Here is a 24,059-nt window from a genome sequence, read left to right on the forward strand (position 1 = left end):
GGGTCATTTGAACCAGCATGCCTCAGCTTGTCAGGGTGACAAATACCTCAGGACTGTCTTTTGAATGCTACCAAGCAACAGCTAAAGCAGAAAAATAATCTCTCAGCAGTTTACATAAAGTAGCATAAAGTATTCGTTTAAAATAGCGATTTCAAAATATAGACATAATAAAAATTACCAGAATATGTATAAAATCAACCACTTTAAATACAAATGTACACAAGAAAATTCCTTGTCTGGGCAGGCTGGCCTATACAAAAAAACAAAAACAGTAGACGTCAAAAACAGTACAATGAAGGGGCCTGCATGATGTCAATAGGCAGGGAATCCCAAAGAATAGGTGCTGTCACGTGAAAAGCTTGATTTCTCGCAAATACAGAACATTATTTGGCGCTGTAACACTGTCCCTTCCGCAGGTTGGGTGGCACACACAGGGCAAGGCATTCCTTTAAATAAATACCTCCCAAGCCTATATATATATATATCCCCACGACGGGGTGAGCTGCTGTTGCTCGGCCCCTGCTCCTGCCAACCTAGCAGTTCAAAAGCACGTCAAAGTGCAAGTAGATAAATAGGTACCGCTCTGGCGGGAAGGTAAACGGCGTTTCCGTGCGCTGCTCTGGTTTGCCAGAAGTGGCTTAGTCATGCTGGCCACATGACCCGGAAACTGTACGCCGGCTCCCTCGGCCAATAGAGCGAGATGAGCGCCGCAACCCCAGAGTCGTCTGCGACTGGATCTAATGGTTAGGGGTCCCTTTACCTTTATTAAGCCTATTTAAGCACCTGTTATACTAATTGTAACATTTTGAATTTGGCCCAGTCACAGGCGCTTGGATCTTTGAGCAGGGTGCTGACAGAGTTTTAACTGCTCTTAGTTCATGAAGGATTTTTGAGGCTAGATCTGTACAGGGTAGCAAAAGATGGGACTTCCATTCTGCTTCACTAACTACAGCTTCTGGACAAAGCACAAAGGAAACCCCAAGCCCGTGTGCATTGAGAACCTACCATCCCATCACTCCCAGACAAATGTGCACAGGATTGCAGCCTTGAAAAGATACATCCCTCTTTAAAGAGATGTATCTTTGATCTCGAAGCTATTCATAGCTTTTTTGTCACCTTTCCTTTTTACATCAGAGTGTCCCTTTCTATCTGAAAGCATCTTGTAGGAAGCAAATTTCTGGGACTTATTTTGGTGCCCAGAACAAGGGTTGGCCCAACATTGGGGTTTTTTAACACATCACAACACTACCAAGTTAAAATAACAGTTGGTGAAATCTTAAGCAGGAGTTAACTAGTGGACCCTGTGACCACCTTCAGTCCTGTACAATCACTCTGGCTCAAAGCAGCCCTGTTGGGTTCCCCTTGCCTGCTGCTACCAATGTCCCTGTGAAAACCCCAGCCAGGGCCGGCCCACCCATGAGGCAATGTGAGACGACTGCCTCAGGTGGCAGGATCCACAGGAGCAACATATCCCAATGTAGATCGTTACTCCCTCTTGTTCACTTACCACTTCTTCCCTGGTGAGGAGGAGGTGCCATTTTGTGGTTCGTCTCAGGCACCAAAAAGTCTATAAAAATTAGGATGCTCTCCAGGGTTTCAGAGAGGGGGTCATTCCCCATCATCTGCTACAGCTACCCGATCCTTTTAACTGTAGGTGCTGCCATGGATCACCTTGGTACCCACTGCTATGGTCTCCCTGCTCCCATGCAAGACAGTCGATTCTCTCTCTTGCTCAGCCTCATAAGTTCAGGAAAGATAACAACTGTCTGAGGGCTCACGGTGCAAGTTAGGCCGGTCAGACTCCGCAAACTATCTGGATGGGAAACCGCCCAAGAACCATATGCAGACCATGCTTTAGCTCCTCAAAGGAAGAGAGGGAAAGAACAACAATAGTACCAGTCAGTCAAAATGAGGCTTCTTTTTACTCGTTCTATTGTTTCAGTAAATACCAGGGCCTTTATTTTTTTTAATGGCTAGCTCACCGCACAGCAGACAGATAATAATCATCGCCTAGGGCAAATACTGTCTAGCGTAGCTGTCTAAAAGCAACCAGGACAGGGTTGGGACTCTTCTAAAAACTTTTCAGCAATAGCCTAGCAGGTGTAGCTTCTCCCAAGGGAGTGTTGCAGAGATGCACCGCTGTGCCTGCAGAATGTTGTCCTGCTTCCAGAGTCCTAAAGCAACGGAAGTCCTGCGCCTTTAGAAACGTGGCCATGCTACAGCCGATCCTTCCACGTAACATACATTAATAGAAAGCTGCTTGCCATTCCCTTACCTTTCTGTGGCTTCCACTGACATCGCTGCAGGACATGCAGCACAACTGCAAATGGTCCGGCTTGTCCTGGGAATAATAACCATCCTAGGTCCCGTGTCAATCCTGTGCCAAAAAGAAGGCGAGGGGGGTGGGGAGAGATGAGGAAATGAAGGGGCAATATTTTCCCACACATTGTAGTCACACTTGCTGTTTTACTATTCCTTTAAAAGGACAGAACTCTGTTTTTGTAAGAAAGTGAAGCTTCTGGGAGAAATTATAAACCGAGATCAAAACTGGGTCTTTAAAAAAGAGGGGAAAGAGGTAGGGGGAACGGATAAACAAATTTGTCAAAAATAACCAGAGTGTGTGGCTCTGCTTTCCGGTGAACTTTTAGACCTTTGTAGAAAGAAGTCCTGAGAAACATTTTCATGGGAACATTAAGGATCCATCTTTCCCACACTGAAGCCAGCATTAAGACTTTTACTAACTTCTGTGGAATCTGGACCAGACCCTCTAATGGAGATATTAATTCCCTAACCGCTAATGTGGGGGGGGGGGCAGACAGCACAAACCAAATGGAGCACAAACCAAATGAAACTGAGTAATAGAAGGAGTTGTGAATGTCCATGAATATATGAAGCTGCCTCAGACCACTGACCAGGGCCAGCCCTACTATTAGGCAAAGTCAGACAGCTGTGTTTGGGAGTCATGAAAGGGCAGCATATTGTTAGTTATTTCATTATTATTATTATTATTATTATTATTATTATTATTATTATTTTACAAGCAACATTGTACTGAGTGCTGCCCGGGAATTCTAATAAACCAAAAAGATCTGTGCAGTTTTGAAATCAGCTGTTATAAACTGTGCGGTTTAGAAAGGTTCAGTCTGCTATCTCAATTCAAAATGGCATCCGATTGTATACCTATACAGACAAAAAGCCTTCTTGACCTCAAGGACCATCATGCAAAATATCTTAAGAGGTGCCCCAAGCCATAGTAAACAAACAAACAACTTTCCAAAACACACAGCAGACTAACAGCCTTGGTGTCACTCAGGAATTGAGAAACCAAAAAAACCAGCCCTTCAGTGCGACAGCAACATTTACAGACATTTTACAAGACGACCACATGACACTGGTCCTGAAAAAGTATAAACTGACTCCCAATATGTTTCCGAGCACAATACCGAGTGTTGGTGTTGACATTTAAACCCTACCCGGCTTTGGTCCTATATACCTGAAGGGGCGTCTCCATCTCTACCATCTTCAGCCCAGACACGGAGGTCCAGCGCTGAGGGCCTTCTGGCGGTTCCCTCACTGCGAGAAGTGAGGTTATACAGGGAACCAGGCAGAGGGCCTTCTCGGTAGTGGCACCTGCCCTGTGGAATGCCCTCCCGTCAGATGTCCAGGAAATAAACAACTATCTGACTTTTAGAAGACATCTGAAGGCAGCCCTGTTTTGGAAAGCTTTTAATGTTTTATTTGTTGTTGTTATTATTATTGGTAGTAGTAGTAGTATTTTTGTTGGAAACCGCCCAGAGTGGCTGGGTCTACGCAGTCAGATGGGCAGGGTGCAAGAAATATTTGATGCTGATGATGATTATGAAAGGGCCCTTTACCCTCAAGACAACTACTTCTGTCCAACTAATGCAATTCCCATAGTAGATATTTTGCCCCCACCACCTTTTTCATGAGCTTCTTAAGGAAAATCTTGAGACACACAACTCCCTGATTTCTTTTGACAGCACAATACTCATTTACCTGCTTCTGGTTAGAATCCACACACACGACTGGTTTTCTAACTGAGAGGGCCAGCTCTGCCACTACGCAGAGTGAAGCAGCTGTTTCAGGCAGCTGAATTTGGATGTCATTAACGAGCAACAGATTTAATTTATCATTGTTGCATTTTTCCTGCAAAGAAAAGGGAAGAGGCACTTGTGGGATTTTCCTCCTCAGGTGCCGGGGGGGGGGGCTGTCTGTATCTTGATTCTTGAAAGGAGAGGGACACCTTTTGCTGTTCTTCTCAAGCAGCCAAAGGCCTTGTGCCAGCCTGTGCAATCACATCCCCACCAACAAATCATATTTTTTTTACTTTCAAGAGCTGGCAACCCTGCGACATCACCGAGTCCCATTTCTTGAGTTTCTGACTTTGGGATACTGGTGACCTGGCAACTTGACAAGATGAGAAAGACTAATACTGCCCATTACGAAGTAGTTCCTAGAAGAGCTACTAAAAAGTGAAATAAGTTTCATTGGGAAGTAATAGAATCCCACTTCCTTGTTGGAAGTTTTGAAAAGCTCGAAAACACTTGGGCAGGCTTCTTTCTTGGCTCAGGACAGAGAATTGAACTAGATGATCCACTGGCTTCTGTCCAACAGCAGGAACTGAAAGAGGAAATGTAAACATTTGAATGCTCCCTCTGTAGAATATTGAGACCTGTTGATGTGTCACAAACACCCTGCAAATGGAAAACCTAACGATTAGGGAAACCTAATCATTATAAACTTACACCCCAACATGTAGGGAGCTTTTGATCTGGGGGAGCATTCAAATAGGTAACTTCCCACTTGTGGTTTGGTTTTGTAGGAAGGACTCATACAGTGTTCTTTCTTTCTTTCTTTCTTTCTTTCTTTCTTTCTTTCTTTCTTTCTTTCTTTCTGAATCAGCTATATTACAGTCCCAATAAAGCAGCAAGCTTAGAAAATTCCTGCACACATTTCAGAATCTTAAAAAATAAATAAATCATCCTGCATCGTGAGAATTCAAAATGTACCACCACACAAATTGAGCACTGAAAACAAGCACTTCCCCTTGGAACACTTGCATGCCTTCTTATAGCATAGCGCATGAAGAATCACACACTGCATTTATGTTGTACAAAACGTGTGCCTTCAAAATGGGAATCCTCAGGTTGCATAGGGCACCATGTTTAAGGAAGCATCTGTCCAGCTCTACCGCGGACTGCAGGATCTGATTACCCACCTATAAAATGGGTGTAATAATCCAAACAGCTGCCTCCTTGCTAATTGGTTCATTACAAGCACTCATTTCTCTAGCATATAATAATGGGATACATCTTGCAATAAATATGCTAGCTAAGCACTACAATATTGTCTCTATAATTTAATGGACCCACAGTGGGGAGGAGAGACAGTTCATGTTTCACATCTCATTTTGCCTTTGAATAACCAATAACACATTGCTAAAAGCTGGCTGCATGAAACAAGTGCTTCATTTGCTGCTTTGGCTTTCTGCTAAATTACAGCACTTTGAAGGAAGGAGAGTAGAGAAGGGGAGAGAAGGAGCTGACTGTTTTCTAAAAGCCGATCAGCTGACATTTAATTGCGGTTATGCTTTTTTTTTATTGCTTTTGGCTTAACCTCCCTCTCTCCTCCTCTACTACCTAAATAACAGAGCGGTATCTTTTGCCATGGAAAACAAAAACCTATTAAATGTCAGGCACAAAGGGGAATAAAAAGATGCTGACATTATGCTTTGCAAGGACAAATTAATTTATGAAAAGAATGTGCGCTTGCCACAAGTCATGGAAAAGGGAGAGAGAGAAAATCTCCACAGAGAAAATTATATTAGCCAAAAGAAAATGTAAAGTCCTGGTAAGTATGTGAAGTTGCAAGAGCAACTCATTTTCAGTTAGTGTCCAGCTTTCCCAGATCTTGTTCTGTGTGCAGCAATGACACTCCTATGTGCAGCAGTTGTATTGGAAGTGCGACATCCTATGCGATTCGGCTGCACATAGAAAACAAGAACAGATGCACTGCCGCGGTGCAAAAAAATCGCAACTTAACCAGCAGGGTAAAATTACAGTCCGACTGCTGAGAACATGTGATTTTCGCATGAGAAGCACTTCCTGGAGGAAGATATTTTTATTCCCTGTGGCAACTAACAGTTTTACAACTTCGGGGACACGCATTGGAATCTCCTGCATCAACTAAGTACAGTGGTACCTCGGGTTAAGAACTTAATTCGTTCTGGAGGTCCGTTCTTAACCTGAAACTGTTCTTAACCTGAGGTACCGCTTTAGCTAATGGGGCCTCCTGCTGCCGCTGGAGCATGATTTCTGTTCTCATCCTGAAGCAAAGTTCTTAACCCGAGGTACTACTTCCGGGTTAGCGGAGTCTGTTACCTGAAGCGTCTGTAACCCGAGGTACCACAGTAGCGACTATGCTTTTGGACTCGTTTGTTTCTTAAATGCCCAGAATTGCCTTCAGAGACTGAACAGGTCCCCTACCACCACAATAACATGCCTGCCACCTCTTAGATTAGAACACAAGCTAACTTACCCTCACAAACAACTCTTATCCATTTGGAGACCCCTGCTTATGTTTTACATTTGCTTTAGTTCTTTGTGGATTGTTTGCTGCCTGCTCTAGGGAGTTAAAGTGGGTATCCCATCTCCTTTTGAGGTTTTGCCTAAAGAAATAAAGGCAAGAGGCTAAGAAATAAGGTGGCACTCCTATGCCTGTGGGTCTGGAGACCTCTCGCACCAAACAGAGAAAAGGGGCACTTCCAGATGTTTGCCATTTTCAGGAGGGATTCTATATAACACACCGGTGGATTCAGGTTGCACAGTTCAATATGATTTGGTCTCTTGAGCAACAAAATCATTTCCCCACAGAGCCAGATATTTTACGATAAGAAAAGTGAGGGGGGGGGAAGGTGTGAGATAACACCTGCTTAAGAAATCATCATCTGACCTTCCTGCAAACAAATCAGAACAAATGCTCAATAAACAGATGACGTCTTATAACCTCCCCACACTTGTGCAGACAAATCAGGATGAATGCTCAATAAACAGGTAATCTGGAAATGAGCTGGGCAGGTTAGCTTCTCGGCATACAGGGGAGGAAAACTGCTGATTCTTGCCTCGTAAGATCACCGTTGCAGTCAAGGCACGACCTCTCCAGCCATCCCAAGTGCACAGGCAGCTGCCCCTGGGGTAGCAGGTGGCAGAAATTGAGGGTGCTCCTCAGTGGCATAGCGTGGGTTCTCAGCACCCGGGGCAAGGCAAGTAATTTGCGCCCCCTAACCCGTGGATTTTAGCACTCGAGTCTCTTCCGCGCCCCCCCAGATGTTGCGCCAGGTGCACCCCCCACACTACGCCACTGCTCCCACCACAAGTCTTCAGGACAGCCATCCGAAGGCTGGCGCGGGGAGAAGGTCTCTCCGCCCCACCGCCAGGCTTCGGAGCAGCCTTCCGAAGCCTGGCGGCGGGAGGAGGTCTCTCCGCCCCACCGCCAGGCTTCGGAGGAGCCTTCCGAAGGCTGGCGGTGGGGCGGAGAGCCCTCCTCCCGCCGCCAGGCTTCGGAGCAGCCTTCCGAAGCCTGGCGGTGGGGTGGAGAGCCCTCCTCCCGCCGCCAGCCTTCGGAGCATCCTTCCGAAGCCTGGCGGCGGGAGGAGGTCTCTCTGCCCCACCGCCAGGCTTCGGAGGAGGTCCTTCCCCGCTGTCCCGGAGATTTCCCTATGGACTTTTGTCTTGCGAAGGGCCGGCCAAGCGCGCCCCCCCAATGTTGCGCCCGGTGCGGCCGGCACCCCCCATGCTACGCCACTGGTGCTCCTTGCATGAGCAGAAGTGCCTTTCTACAAGCAAGATACTTTCGGATCCAGGCCTTTGGCAATGGAAATAAATAAACTAAACATATGGTTTCCTGAAATTGGAGATAAAAATCTATCAACCGAGTCTGTACGTTGATGCCATCGCTCTAGCCACGGCAGACCCAGCCAAACTGACAGGATCATTGCAGTGTGTGATTTCGAAGCAGTTGCAAAAGGTAAACAGATCAAGTTCAATAGATATTGGCCTTAAAATAAATAATAAAGGTCTAGGTATGCCAGTAGTTTGCTCGTTTCTATTTGAAATGATGTGAGCAGGCTGAACACTGGTGTTCCCCTTCAGGCGTTATAGATGTGAAAGGCATATTCGGTATATAGACATCCACAGGGGAAGGCAGGAACCCCAACCATGCACCCTCCAGGCAAATTCATAAGGCAGCAACCAGTCCTTCAGATATCCAGGTCCAAAGCCCGAAACGACTTTCAAGATTAAAAGCCGGCACTTTGAATTGTGCCCTGGAACAAATGGGAAGCCAATGGAGTTCACTGGAGCTGGTGCCAACCAGTGACCCAGCTATCGCATTTTGTGCCAACTAGAGCTTTCTGAGTAGTTTACAAATGTGGTTCCATATACAATGCACTGCAATGGTCCAGTCTAATCCAGGTGCTGGGTAACAGTGGTCAGGATATTTCTTTTCAGGAGGAGGAGACACAGCTGGAGCACCAGACTAAGCTGGTGGAAGGTGCCTCATGCCACAGATGCCACCTGGGCATCCAACAGAAGGGCAAGATATAATAACTGCATCAACTATCCAGTTTGGTCCCGAGTTAGCAGAGTCCAGCTCCTGTGAAAGAGCTCTTCTTCACTTGCCGCAGGCACCTATTGGACAGTACTTGTGATGACATAGAAGAAGACACAACCCCCATGCTTTACAGTGGTACCTCTGGATGCAAATGGGATCCATTCCAGAGCCCCGTTCGCATCATGAGCAGAACGCAACCTGTGTCTGCGTGTCTACGCATGCGCGGGTCGCAATTTGCCATATCTACACATGTGCGTGACATCATTCCGAGCGTCTGCGCATGCGCGAGCAGTGAAACCCGGAAGTAACCCGTTCTGTTACTTCCGGGTCACCGCGGGACGCAATCTGAAAAGATTTAACCTGAAGCATCTTTAACCCGAGGTATGACTGTATAGGTTGCGTACCCATTGTTCCTTTAAAGCACCCTTCAAAAGAATCACGGGAACTATAGTTCATTAAGGGTGCTGGGAATTTTGTAGTTCCATGAGGGGTTTCCCATTGATTTATTGAAATTTATATGGCTCCCTTCATTCGAAGATCACAGGGGAGTTTGCAGCATAAAAATACAAAGTGAAAGCACAAAATATGTAACGAAACGAAAGAAATGAAAACACAGTTCCTAGAATTCTTTGGGGGAGTGCTTTAAAAAGCATGATGTACAAGCAAGCATAGTTTCAGATTTTTAGTTCTGTAAAAAAAGCAAGGGCTCCTCCACTATTTTCCCTCAACTTTCTTCTTTTCCATCAGGGGAGTGACCAGCACTTGCTCTAAACCACCTAACATTTTTCAAAGGCAAATCTTTTCAGCCTCAGCAAAACTCATCCCATATGAGTAAGCCTCTTTCTCTCTACCTCGGCTACATATGCTAACACACACTACAGTTGCATGATCATTGCTAGCTTCGGCTGTAGTACTAGGCAGGAAGTTGCTTCCATAGCTCAAAAAGGAATAAATAAAATTCTCTTAGCTGATAGTGGTTTTGTTTTTATTCCTGCCTTTATTGCACTTGACATAATGTAGGCAGTTTACATGTAACCAAGCCAGATGGATGTGAAATGTTTTTTTCTTCCCTTTTTTTCCTCCTTTGCAGGTGCTTTAATAGTGATGCCAAGAAAATCTGGATCAGAAAAAGCCAGTCCTTTTCCAAACATTCTAAAGGATTGAAGTCTATATGGCTCAGCTTCAGATGACATATTTGACTGCACTACATAAAAATAAATCCCTCAAACCGCACTTAAAAAACTACAGCAAGGAATTTTAAGCAATACACACAGAGCTGTAAAATAAAACGGAGCTGGCTAATGAAGCTCACTGATTTCTATAAATCCTTATATTTTAAAAAACAAAAATATCGCCTCGAGCTTAGCTTTTGAGAGAAACCACATCCTTTGTTTCAATAAATTGGTATGGAAATTCATATATAAATATACATTCCAAATAGCTTTTTATTTCCTATATATTGCTCTTTATGAACTATTCTGTTACATACCCCGAGCCTTTTTCAGATGGAAACAGGTATACTTAGTTTCCATGCCTTGTCAGAAGAAATAGCATTATAAATGATATCTTGCAGTAAATGCATGCGAAACAGCAGCAGCAATGAGCTGCACCTCACTGTCCTTTTTCTAGAGGAGTTCACATCAAGCTTTATTTATGTACATGCGCAGGTGGGAACTGAAGACATTTCAGGTAGCAATCCTGTACCCACCTACTTCACTGCTTGGAAGTAAGACCTATTGAATTCAGTTAAACTTACTTCTGAGTCGCAATGTAAGAAGGCATCATTTCCCGTTCTTCCCGGTTTTCATCACACGCAGCACTGTTTCTGCTCTGCTGCAGTTCATCTTCCACCAAAAGCTACAATCTTCATCTCGCTGTCTGCTGCGGCAAAACTGCATAACTTAATTACATCATATCATTCCACTCCTTTTATTTCAATGCAAAAGAGAGGGGAGGGGGACATAATTACATATTGTTTGCAGACTGAAAGCAACAACAGTGAATACCAGTCGTATTCACTGGATTGATTTATGTGCTGCAATTGGGGCGAGCAGGTGAACAATAGCATTTTCTGCCCCCATTTCAATTTTTGCTGGAATTCTACGACTTCCAGACAGAAATGTATAGAATTCGCTGTTGTGAGCAACTCAGCACCTCTGAGCATGCCTAAAGATTTCCTGAAGGGAAGAGGGTCTTCTTAGCAAATACACACAGTGATTATCCTGTTTGTTGGTGTCAGAGCTGCCACCCAGTCCCAGCTCACATAGGACCAAGTCCGCCAGCGTTCACTTTATAAGAGTCTTTATTAAGTTACAGGTTTCATTTCCGAACTGCAGCGTGCAGCTCTACACCTTCTGCCCTAGGTCGGCGAAGACCCGTCTGAGTCCCCGCCTCTTGCACACCAGCTTAATACCCTAGCCTTGCTCCACCTCCTTCGCCTCTCCCTACGTCTCTGGGTCCTTCTGCCCCCCTGGGCCTCCTCCCTTCTACTCTCCTCTGACGCTGACCCCCCTGATCCTTCTGCCTCCTTGCGGCGGGCTTTAGGACCTGGCTCACTCTCCGGGCTGCTTACTGCTCCAGCTTCCGCTGCATTTGAACTTGGCGCGCGCGCCCAACTCTCTACTTTCCTCTTAACCGTTGCCTCGCTCTCTGAGGAGGGCGTGACCACCCCTGACTCGTGCCCTCCCTCCTGCTGACAGCCTCCGGAACCCGATGCCTGGCTACCTTCCTCCCTGCTGCTCTCAGTCTTGAGCGTGGGTCCCGACTTCCAGCTGCTGCCGCCCTCAGTTATGAGCGTGGGTCCCGACTTCCAGCTGCTGCTCTCTGAATCTCCTCTGTTCCCTTCCTCCTGGGGTGTCCCCCCGGATCCCCCCCTTGCTCTGCTCACTGGGGCTCCCTTTTGGGAGTCCTCTGACTCACTGCTTAGGCTTGGAGATCTCGGGTCGTCATCATCACTCATTTTCCCTTCGGATTCCTCCCCCTCGCTCTCTGCTTCCTCCCTTCTCTGCGTCTCTGCTCCTGAACCCCTGACATCCATCCCCCCCTCGAAGCCCCCCCTTCCCCCCTCCCCGCTTTCAGGTGTGGGTGCTGGGTGCTCCATCATCACGGGAGGGAATGCCGGATACAGTTCGCTCCCCGTGGTTGGCCGCCAACTGAAGACCTCCGAGTCTTCCTCCTCGCGGTCGCCGACGTTGACCTGTTCCGCTTCCATCTCTGTACCGCCGTGCTCGAACCCAAGGTCCTCCCCGAACACGTCCATGTCAGTCTCTGCGTCGGTCGCTCGACCTGGCATCTCCAGCCACTTCCGGCGCCATTGCTCCTCCGGTCGATCGTCCCACCAATACGAGGTGTCTGACGCCGAACCCGCCGGCGATCCTTCTGGGGAACGGGTGCTCAGTGCGGGTTCCCCGTCCGAGTCGAATCCATGGAACGTGCTGGAAGAAAGTGTGGGCGTGAACAGCCAGTCGTCGAAGAAGCTCGCTGGCATGGGTCTGTGTGGGAAAAGGGCATGAAACTCGTCCTTGAGCAGGGGTTCCTCCAAAGCGTAGTCTGGCACCCAGCTATTGGCGCTGGCCCGGGTGCCCTCTCTGGCTAGGAGGTATTCGACTCCCTCTTCTCCCCATCTGGAGTCCAAAATCTCCGTGACCTCGTTGATGGGGTCTTGCTGCGTCACCCCTCGCGTCTCCGTCCGCTCCCGGAACGGACTCGGTGCCGTCCCTGGCTCCTGGAATCTGTGAGGTGCCTTGTAGGGAGTGAGCACCGACCTGTGGAACACCGGATGCATTCTGGAACCCTCCGGCAGCGCCAGTCGGAAGGCTACCGGGTTGATCTGTGCTTCGACTTGGTACGGACCAATTTGCTTGTGCCCCAACTTCTTCTTGGCTAGTGACCTGGTCGGCACTGCGTGGGCTGCCAACCAGACCCAGTCTCCCACTTGGATCTCTTCGCCAACCCGCCTGTGCTTGTCAGCTTGCACCTTGTAGGCGTGCTTAGCTAGCTCCAGCTGCCGTCTGAGTTGATCGTGTACCGCCTGCAACTCTGACGCGAACGCGTCCGCCGTCTGTGGTTCTCCGTCCCCCACTCTCTCCCGTCCCGGGAAGGTTCTGGGATTCCTCCCATTGTTGGCGAAGAACGGCGTCACCCCTGTGGACACGTGCTTCGTGTTGTTGTAAGCGAACTCGGCGAGCGGCAGGTAATCCACCCAGGTCGCAGGTTGTTGATTGGCATAGCATCTCAGGTACTGCTGCATGATGGCATTGACCCTCTCTGCTTGCCCGTTGGTCTGCGGGTGTCTTGCTGATGCCAGATCGACCTTGACATTTAGAAAACTCATCAGCTTCTGCCAGAAATTCGAGACGAACTGGCGCCCGCGGTCGGACAGGATAGACCGCGGCAGACCATGCACTTTGAACACGTGATCTATGAACAGTTTGGCGGTTTGTTCCGCCGTGGCCACCTTCGCACACGGAATGAAATGTGCCATCTTGGTGAACAAGTCCACCACCACTAGTACAGCTGTCTTGCCTCTCGAGCTGGGTAGATCCGTAACAAAGTCCAGGGCCACTCTCTCCCACGGTTCAAACGGCGTTTGCAGCGGTTCCAGCAGTCCCGCCGGTGGTTTGTGCACCGGTTTGGCCCTCTGGCAGGTGTCACACCTCGCAACGTAGTCCGCGACTTCCCCTCTCAGTCTGGGCCACCAAAAGTCCCTTGCGACTAATTCCACCGTTTTTTCCGTGCCAAAGTGCCCGGCCGTGGGTGCGTCGTGCAGCTGCTGCAGTACCCTGGCGCGAAGTTCGTCTCCCGGCACGTAGATGGCCCCTTTACGTAAGAGCAAGCCGTCTCGTATCTGGAACTCGTCGCCCTTCGCCGTGCCCTTGTGCACCTCTGCCATCTTCGCCCGCGCGAAGGAGTCGTCCTGCAACGCCCGCCGCACCGCATCCAGGTCTACTGTGGCTGAAGCGCACGCCCACGCTGTTGGCGCGAAGATGTGCATGGCTGCCGCTGGCTTCGCCTCTTCGAGGTATTGCGGTTTGCGGGACAGTGCATCCGCCATGACGTTGGTGTCGCCTGGGACGTACTCTATTCGGAAATTGAAATCAGCAAAGAACTCCGCCCAACGTATCTGCCTCTGGTTCAGGAACTGAGCCGTGCGCCAGTGCTCCAGATTCTTGTGATCCGTGCAGACCTGCACCGTGTGCTTGGCGCCGATCAGGAAGTGCCTCCACGCCTTGAAAGCTGCATGAATGGCCAGCAACTCCCTGTCCCAGATGGTGTAGTTCTGCTCCGACTTGCTGAGCTTTCTGGAGTAGAACGCTCCCGGCCTCCAGACCCCCTGTGGGTCCCTTTGCAGCAGGACAGCTCCCACTGCTCTATCGGACGCGTCTGTCTCTACCCGCATCGGTTTGCTGGGGTCGATATGCAGCAGTTGCTCTTCCGACGCGAAGAGACGCTTGAGTGCCTGAAAGGACTGCTCCGCCTGCTCCGTCCAGATGAATTTCTTTTTCTTGGAGCTTAGCGTGTCCGTAATGGCCGCCGTCTGCATCGCGAACCCCTTGATAAACTTGCGATAGAAGTTGGCGAAGCCGACAAACCGCTGGACCTCCTTCCGATTGCGCGGGCTCTTCCAATCCAACACCGCACGAACCTTGGCGCTGTCCATGGCTAGCCCCTTGTCCGACAACTTGTAACCCAAGAAATCCACCTCCGTCGTGTCGAACTGGCACTTCTCCAGTTTGGCGTACAGTCTATGCTGCTGCAGCCTCTTCAGCACCTCCCGAACATCTTGGTCATGGGCTTGCTGCGAGTCGGAGAATATCAGGATGTCATCCAGAAAGCAGACGCACTTCTTGTAAAGGAGTCCCGCCAACACATGATGCATGAAAGCTTGGAAACAGTGAGAACCGTTTTGCAATCCAAACGGCATCACTCTGTATTCGTAGGTGCCCAGAGGCGTGAACATGGCTGTCTTCCACTCATCGCCCTCCCTCATGCGGATGAGATTGTACGCACCTCGCAGGTCCAACTTGGTGAACACGCGTCCCTTGCGCACCGTCGCTAGCAGGTCGTCAATCCTGGGCATGGGGAAATCAGAAGGCTTGGTCATCTTGTTTAAGAGGCGAAAATCCACCACCAGTCTTTTCTGGGGCGTGTCCTTCTTCTTCACGAAGAAAACAGGACTGCCCCCTACTGCCCTGGACTCCCGGATGAAACCGCGCTGCAAATTGTGATCTATGAACTGTTTGAGTTCCTGTAATTCGTCCTCAGACATGGAATACAGCTTCCCTTTCGGCAGCGTCGCCCCTGGTAGGAGGTCAATCTTGCAGTCATATTGCCTGTGCGGTGGTAGCTTGTCAGCCTCTTTCTCGCAGAAGACCTCCAAAAAGTCCGCGTATTTGTGGGGGACTGCTTGCAACGTTCCCAACTGCAGTTGTGATTCCTCCTCCTCTCCCTCCTGTCTGGGCAGGATGCAGTGTTCTGCGCAATAAGAGGAGCCGAAGATCAGCTGTCTCTGGTACCAAGCCAGTGTCGGACTGTGCCTGTCCAGCCAACTCATGCCCAACACAATGGGCGTGTCCGACAGTTGGGTGACATTAAAACTGATGACTTCCCTGTGGTTGCCAAGGCGCATCACCATCGGTGGCGTTTGCTTCACCACCTGCCCCCCTAGCAACTCTCTGCCATCCACTGTGACGACTTGCAGGGGCAGAGTGGCAGGCAGTAGCTGTATAGCGTGCTGCTCCACAAAATCCTGCGCTATAAAGTCTGCGTTGCTTCCAGAATCCACAGAAAGCGGCACTTCGATAGTGACGCCATCGGGTAGCTGGAGAGATGCTGTGAGCTGCACTACTGGTTTGGGTGGGAGGGGGTCCGTGGGTTGCAAGATCGCTGGGGACTGCTTCACTGATGCGTCTGGCTGGGCCCCAGTGCCTCTGTCTCCAGCCAGACATCGTCGTTTCCCTGCTGTGGTTCTCCTTGCTGCGTTGCTGCAGTCACCATTGCCGAGGCTGCAGTGTGCTTGTGGAGCCTCCGGGGACACTCTTTCGCCAAATGGCCTGGATCCTCGCAGATGTAACACTTCCTGTTCCCTCTAGGAGGCTTCGCTTTCACTGCTGTCGATGCTTGGGCTCTGGCTGCTGACTGAGCCCTTGCACCTCCAACCTCCATCGGTTCCCCTCCCCCTCCTGGCGGAGGTGTGGATTGCGCACGCGCTGCTTCTCTTGGAACGAAAGAGAAACTTCTCGCTGCTTCGCGCCCTCCACGTCCTTCATCTCTGCACCAGGGACGTTCTTCCAGCCTCACCCCCACAGTCAGCGCCCTTTGGACCACCTCCTGCGTGCTTCGGGGCCTCTCCCCCCTTGCAATTTCATCCTTGACCGCTGAGCTTAGACCCTCCCAGAACAGGTCTCTGACAGGGGGCGAATCCCGGTCCCACTCTAAGGCACTGACCAGCGCAAAAAAGCGGGCGTGGTACTGCCGGACGCTTGCCCTCCCTTGTTTCAGTCCATGAATCTCCCGTCGGGCAAGATCCACATCAATAGTAGACAAAAAACACGCATCCATCGCTTTGATAAAGGCATCTGCATTCTGAAGCGCCGGATCTTTATCCCTCCACAAATTGCGTAGCCACGCTTTAGCATCCCCATGCAAATGGGATAGTATGAACCCCACTTTCTCTTCCTCATCTCTAAAGTCTTTTGCCAGCAGTTGCAGTGCGCACATTACGTCTGCTCGAAAATTGGGGTACTGTTGTAAATTCCCATCGAAGTGAGCCACAAGCCCTCCTGCTCTCCGTGCCAACCCAACCCCCTCCGGTCTGGGTCCTGGCTGCCCGTGTTTAACCCATGCTTCAAACCTGGCGTGGAGATCTCTGTAGGCGGCTGCCGCATCCTCCTCCCTCTTCTTGGATGCCAGTACCTCCTCGTTCAATTGGGTAACTGCCTGTTGCAGCGCTGCAACTTTCTCTGCTTCCGTCATCTCTGCTAACCGTCGTGAGCTTGCTCCCAAACACCGATCCCCTCCTCCAGCTGCCTCTCTCTCCGCTGCGAGATATCAGGTGTCCGAAGCTTTTATGAGACGGGTCTTACTGTCAGAGCTGCCACCCAGTCCCAGCTCACATAGGACCAAGTCCGCCAGCGTTCACTTTATAAGAGTCTTTATTAAGTTACAGGTTTCATTTCCGAACTGCAGCGTGCAGCTCTACACCTTCTGCCCTAGGTCGGCGAAGACCCGTCTGAGTCCCCGCCTCTTGCACACCAGCTTAATACCCTAGCCTTGCTCCACCTCCTTCGCCTCTCCCTACGTCTCTGGGTCCTTCTGCCCCCCTGGGCCTCCTCCCTTCTACTCTCCTCTGACGCTGACCCCCCTGATCCTTCTGCCTCCTTGCGGCGGGCTTTAGGACCTGGCTCACTCTCCGGGCTGCTTACTGCTCCAGCTTCCGCTGCATTTGAACTTGGCGCGCGCGCCCAACTCTCTACTTTCCTCTTAACCGTTGCCTCGCTCTCTGAGGAGGGCGTGACCACCCCTGACTCGTGCCCTCCCTCCTGCTGACAGCCTCCGGAACCCGATGCCTGGCTACCTTCCTCCCTGCTGCTCTCAGTCTTGAGCGTGGGTCCCGACTTCCAGCTGCTGCCGCCCTCAGTTATGAGCGTGGGTCCCGACTTCCAGCTGCTGCTCTCTGAATCTCCTCTGTTCCCTTCCTCCTGGGGTGTCCCCCCGGATCCCCCCCTTGCTCTGCTCACTGGGGCTCCCTTTTGGGAGTCCTCTGACTCACTGCTTAGGCTTGGAGATCTCGGGTCGTCATCATCACTCATTTTCCCTTCGGATTCCTCCCCCTCGCTCTCTGCTTCCTCCCTTCTCTGCGTCTCTGCTCCTGAACCCCTGACAGTTGGTTTTGGTTTTCATCTGCTGGGGGAAAAGTAGCATGCTTCTATTGGCCTTCAGTTGTGTACTCCGTTTGGAACACATCAAAAGGACTGTGCTAACACACTGGAGAAAATTCAGAAGAGGCAAAAATAAACCCAGAATGCAAGATTCTTGCCAATCTAGGCAGAGGCAGAACTAGTGCACCCAGGGCTGGGGCCGTGGGGGCTGGGTAAGCGTCCCAGGAGGCAAGCTGCCTATGGGGGCTGCTTCCTGGGTGGGGAGGGAGCCACGTCGCTTTGCCAGCAGCCTTCCTTCCCTCTTCCTTTTGACAGCTCAGGGGAGGCTTCCCCTCACAGGAGGCAGCTCGAGAGTGGGGAGCAACAGTGTGCCGCCCACCCACGACTCCCAAGCCTCCCCCGAGCTGTCAAAACAAAGGGGGAAGGGGGGAAGGCTACTGGCAAGGCGGTGCAGCTCCGCCCCTCCCCCCAACAGCTCAGGGTAGGCTTGGGAGTCGCGGGTGGGCAGCGCGCAGAATGTCACCCCCCTCAGTGATGACATCCGGGGTGGGGCACCTCCACCGCCCCCCTTCCTCTGCCCCGAAAGGTAAAGGGACCATTAGGTCCAGTCGTGACCGACTCTGGGGTTGCGGCGCTCATCTCGCTTTATTGGCCGAGGGAACCGGCGTACAGCTTCCGGGTCATGTGGCCAGCATGACTAAGCCACTTCTGGCGAACCAGAGCAGCGCACAGAAACGCTGTTTACCTTCCCGCCGGAGCGGTACCTATTTATCTACTTGGACTTTGACGTGCTTTCTAACTGCTAGGTTGGCAGGAGCAGGGATCGAGCAACGGGAGCTCACCCCGTCGCGGGGATTCGAACTGCTGACCTTCTGATCGGCAAGTCCTAGGCTCTGTTGTTTAACCCACAGTGCCATCCGCATCCCTCCTCTGCCCCTAGATCCAGGTAATTTGGGAGTTCCTTCCACTTCCAAATAGCTGGGTTCTAAGTGTGGGATAAGATTTTGTTGACCTCCCTGCAAACAAATCAACAGCAGCCAGTGTCAACTACACCCCCTGAAAACTTTGTGCAAACCAACAGGATGAACATTCTATAAAAAGGTTGCCCAATTACTTTTAACAAAAAGATGCAACAAAGAGAGAGCTTATTGTAGTACGAGGAGATGTATTTCTTAATGCATTATGGTAGGTGCGGGGGGTGGGGGGTGGGAAGCAAAGTGCTATCAAAGTGCAGCAACCCAGGTTAGAGTGCATTGTCAGGAATAAACACAGGAGCCTCCTTCCCTTCTTCTGATCATCACTGATATTTCCTTTCAGTGTGTTGGCCTGTACATGGCAAAGGGCCCAGAGCAAGGCGAATACACCCTTTCCCACAGCTCACAGAACTTTTGGAATGAATAGGAGCCTAGGCCCGAAAATGCCCGTGTGAGTTAGTCGCACTCATGTGAGCCACACCACCTCACAGTGGGCAGATCACATGAGTGGGGCCAACCCATTTGTGTAGGTGTTTATGCATAGCAGCCCCTGCCCACACAGAAGTTTCTGCATGTGACAAAGGAAGGTGTATTAATGTCCATTGAATCCCCTGAGAGACCAGCCAGAACCTGGCTCCTCCTCCCTTTGGACTCTTTCCTCTTCCGGCTGATTATTATAAGAACGATGTAACCAAGCACCAGTGCCTGAGTTTGATTTCTCCCTCTGCCAGCCAAATTCCTTTTGTGTTGTGTCTCTTTTAGGTTGCATCTGCACTGTCTGATTAAAGCACTCTTAGACCACTTTAATACAGTGGTTTCCCAATGGGTGGTCCGTTCACACAACAAAAACTACCATCGAGATTTCAACATTTTCAAAAGACTTGGCTTTTGAAAAAACAGAGTATTCAGCTAACCAGGAACCACAGCTCTAATAAAAATGGAGTATCCTAGGTACTGGCGTTTCTTAAGAGTGCTGGGAATTGTGGATCTGAGAGATTCGCGCCCTTAACAAACTACACTTCCCATGGCTCTTTGGGGAGAAGCCATGACTGTCAAAGTGGTAAAGGTAAAGGGACCCCTGACCATTAGGTCCAGTTGTGGCTGACTCTGGGGTTGCAGCGCTCATCTCGCTTTACTGGCTGAGGGAACCGGCGTACAGCTTCCGGGTCATGTGGCCAGCATGACTAAGCCACTTCTGGCGAACCAGAGCGGCGCACGGAAACGCCGTTTACCTTCCCGCCGGAGCGGTACCTATTTATCTACTTGCACTTTGATGTGCTTTCGAACTGCTAGGTTGGCAGGAGCAGGGACCAAGCAACGGGATCACTGGGATTCGAACCGCCGACCTTCTGATTGGCAAGTCCTAGGCTCTGTGGTTTTACCCACAGCGCCACCCGCATCCTAAAGTGGTATAAGAGTGCTCTAAATGGACGGTGTGGATGTGACCTTAGTCCCTGCCCTCAGACTTAGAATGGCTGCTTACCCGGTCACAGGGCGGGCAGCTATTGCGGCCTGTCGCACCAGGGCCTTGCCCTTGGGAGCAAAGTCAGCGCTAGGCAGCCGTCTGTGGGGAATTCCCAGAGCAGCTGCGGGAGATTGGCGGGCTTTCCTGATATCAGTTTATTTGAATACTAGCCAATATGGCCAGGTCAGTTGGGCAGGGTTTGTTCCTCTTCGTGCCTTGCTTCCAGGGAGGGGGGTCACTGCAGATGGGTCCGTGGTATGTTTTACTATTTACATTTGTAAGCCATTCTTGGGAGCCTTTCTTTGGCTGAAGAATGGTGTAAATAAAAACTATTTAAAAATGAAATAATAAAGGAATCTGACAATGCAAGGATCCACCACAAAAGTAAGTCAGTCAGCAGGAATCTACCAGATTTGCACTTCCCAAATAGGGTTGCTACATGTAACACAGCTGGTACAGTGGTACCTCAGGTTAAGTACTTAATTCATTCCGGAGGTCCGTACTTAACCTGAAACTGTTCTTAACCTGAAGCACCACTTTAGCTAATGGGGCCTCCTGCTGCCACCGCGCCGCCGGAGCACGATTTCTGTTCTCAAGCTGAAGCAAAGTTCTTAACCTGAAGCACTATTTCTGGGTTAGCGGAGTCTGTAACCTGGAGCGTATGTAACCTGAGGTACCACTGTATTCAACACTCATAAACAGTGTGCGGGTGGAAATTGCTGAAATGTCCATGAAAATCCATACGTATGGCAACCCATGTCAGTAGTACGTACAGAGAATTTGACAAATTTAATTAAAAGTAGCTGAACCCCCCTTTTTTTATTTCACCAAAAACGCTCAACAACTTTGCCAATAAAAGCTCAACAACTTTTGTGTCCAGATTTTCACTTTTTGAAACATGACAAACCTACAAAACAATATGTGAACTGATATGCAGCATTTCTTCCAAATATATCCAAATTTTGCAGTACAGTTCACCAAACAACCAAGGTTTATAAAACAGCATATATTAAGGCAGAGGGTGCATATAAGTGAAAATAACGTTAAAATGCATTATATTGGGGAGAAACTGCTTGCCAAAAAATGTATACATTAGTAAAGAAAAAAAATATTCTGCAGAATTGCAGAGAACTGAATTTAAGATGGGAAAAATGGGAAACCGAGAGCACTGAAATGGACAGACCCTTCCATCCCTTGCTGGGACATGAGTGAACCAGCTCTAAGAGGCGTCTCAGCCAGAATGCAAATGTTCAGCATGGGGGAGGGAAAAGCTGTAACTAATAAAAGTTGCGCAGAATGAAATCAATCCCAGCTTGTGTATCGTCTTAGAAGGCAACTCAATGCAAGCAGGAAATAAGCTGTCCTTCGCAGTAGCATGTAAGCCAATGCCCTCAAATATTGTTATGTGCTCTCCGCTTCCCAGAGCAGAGAGTAATTCCAAGGGCAGAATTATCAGGTTTAGATTCCGTTGCATGGAACCGGAGAGTTGTGGTGTCTTTGTAATATTTCATTTATAAAATACACAAACAGAGCATAAGCGGTGGCAAACAGTGACTCCTGCAAGGGATCAGTTCTGCTCCCACCCCACACCTCAGAGTTTCAGAAAGAGAGAACTTATTTCACCTTCAGCCTCCTCACACATTCACAGCTCTGTATGTCTCCAAATCCCCAAACTGTCCAACTGCTGTTTCTCACAGCTCACTAGGCTGGCCCCAGACATATTGCTGCCTGAGGCAAAGGACAAGATGCCCCCCTCTCCACTCCATGGACAGAAGCTGATTGGCCTGGCAGCTGAATTTTACTTCAGCGCCTAAGGCAGCAAGCTAGTTTAGGGGGACCAGGACAGAGCATGTGGCAGACATATTTCCTTCCTTCAAGCAGAGGGAAATGTTTGAGGTTGCTCAGGAGGAACACTCAGTGGAATAAAAAAATTCCTTCCAGTAGCACCTTAAAGACCAACTAAGTTAATTCTTGGTATGAGCTTTCGTGTGCATGCACACTTCTTCTTCAGTGGAATGCTACTGCTGGCCTTCGCCTGCCACCAAATACCTAATAGTAGGGCTGGCCCTTCCTCATTTGACAAACACCACAGACCCTGTCACGGGCGATCGAAGTCCCGGCTGAGGACGTCGGGACCAGGGGCAAGATGGTGGGGTGGGAGCAGGAACGAGAGTCCAGAAACCAGGGGTCCAAGAGGCAGAAAGCAGGGAGTCACAAAGTCAAGGGTCTGAGGGTCGAGAAGCAAGGAGTCAAGAAGCCAAGGTCTGAGGATCAGGAAGCAAGAAGCCAAACGCAGCGAGGCAGGAAACGTGTTGCTGTGGCAAAGAGCCGAAGGGAAATGCTGACCTTATATCCCTTCCGGCTCTAGCCACCAGGTGCAGTGAGTTACCAAGCGGCCTCACCTGTGCAGCCGTGCCTTGCCTCTCCAGAACAAATTTAGGAAAGCCCCAGTCCTGCGAAGCCCTACTGGTCACAGGGCCCAGCTCCTGCACGCACTCCTGACTGATCCTCAAGCTACCCTTCTATTCGCTGAAGGGCCTTCAATCCAGTATGAGGGAGGGGAACTGATTTTTGGTGATTTTCTTTTCCCCGGCATCACCTTTCAGACTATCCAGAGTGAAATATACTCAAATCTGCTCCAGAAGTTAAGGAAATTTCTCTGGATAGTCTGAATGGTGATGCCAGCATCTGTGGGCACCACAATTCAAGAAGGACACTGACAAACTGGAACGTGTCCAGAGGAGGGCAACCAAAATGGTCAAAGGCCTGGAAACAATGCCTTATGAGGAACGGCTAAGGGAGCTGGGCATGTTTAGCCTGGAGAAGAGGAGGTTAAGGGGTGATATGATAGTCATGTTCAAATATATAAAAGGATGTCACATAGAGGAGGGAGAAAGGTTGTTTTCTGCTGCTCCAGAGAAGCGGACACGGAGCAATGGATCCAAACTACAAGAAAGAAAATTCCACCTAAACATTAGGAAGAACTTCCTGACAGTAAGAGCTGTTCGACAGTGGAATTTGCTGCCAAGGAGTGTGGTGGAGTCTCCTACTTTGGAGGTCTTTAAGCAGAGGCTTGACAACCATATGTCAGGAGTGCTCTGATGGTGTTTCCTGCTTGGCAGGGGGTTGGACTCGATGGCCCTTGTGGTCTCTTCCAACTCTATGATTCTATGATTCTATGATTCTATGTGGTATTTGCGGGTGGGGCAGAGCAAGGAGTTGCAGTAAAGGATGGTTCCAATGAGCAGCCCTGCTCCTTTAGGGGAAAGGCAATCCTGTGTCGAACAGGAACAACCACTTACTTGCCAGACCTGGAAATCCACTACCCAGAGGGCCTCAGCCTTGTTGGGATTCAACTTCAACTTATTGGCCATCATCTAGCCCCATCACAATATCCAGGTCCTGGACCAGCATTTGCCTGGCTACACCTGATTCAGGTGCAACTGAGAAATAGAGCTCGGCCATAGCTCAGTGGCAGAGCATCGGCTTTGCATGCAGAACGTCCCAGGTTTGAACCCCAGCATCTCCAGGTTTGAACCCCATGTCACCTTGCCTGATGCTAGATGAACCAATGGTTTGATTCACCATAAGACAGCTTCCTATGTTCCTGAGACATGCTGCACTCCAGATCTCTTAACGAATTTCAACATATGCCAAGATTCAGAGAGTTCTTCAAAGTCAGCTATAAATAAAGATGGAAAGAATTGGGACATGTGCTAGCAAGGAAGCCAGGGCATCTGCTATGGCAGGCATTCGCTTGGGCAGCTGGAAGAACAGAAGATAAGAGCCAAAACTGAGGAATTCCTTTGTCACACAACACTCACTGGAAATAAACATGAGAGGCCTTTTAAAAAGGGAAATGTCACGGCAATGCGCAAGGCATGTGTAAAAATGTTGTGGATATAAAGAGGAAATGCAAGAGGGCCCTGGTGTCGTTTATTGGGATAATGGATGCTGTCGATAACAGAAAAATCGTCTCTTGCTTATTATCCACATTAATGTGAATTTCTGTGTCAATATGCGACGGAAACAGGATTACAATAAAGTAATAGTTCTCGGAGTTTATCTGCTTACCATACCATGGTATCAATTTACTTGGGTCAGTTGCAA

The 24,059-nt window shown here is 49.5% G+C and overlaps 1 protein-coding gene across 12 annotated transcripts in view; it reads right to left on the reverse strand.

The window, feature by feature from the left end:
• Positions 1-24,059, reverse strand: part of LOC309529624 (uncharacterized protein) — a 304,631-nt gene that overhangs the window by 224,597 nt on the left and 55,975 nt on the right. For 8 of the 12 annotated variants that reach the window (XR_014218205.1, XR_014218206.1, XR_014218207.1 and 5 more), the window contains exon 3: positions 2,276-2,377. Coding sequence is in view for 1 of the 12 variants with exons in the window: in XM_082218032.1 (XP_082074158.1) it covers positions 2,276-2,377 (102 nt within the window). In the remaining 11 variants the exon portion in view is untranslated. Of the gene's footprint in view, positions 1-2,275; positions 2,378-10,387; positions 10,524-24,059 lie in introns of all 12 variants that reach the window. The other 4 variants (XR_014218208.1, XR_014218215.1, XR_014218209.1 and 1 more) reach the window with 3 other exon arrangements.

This window comes from Podarcis vaucheri (genome assembly GCF_965113315.1).
Source record: "Podarcis vaucheri genome assembly, chromosome: 3".
Taxonomy (NCBI): Eukaryota; Metazoa; Chordata; class Lepidosauria; order Squamata; family Lacertidae; genus Podarcis; species Podarcis vaucheri.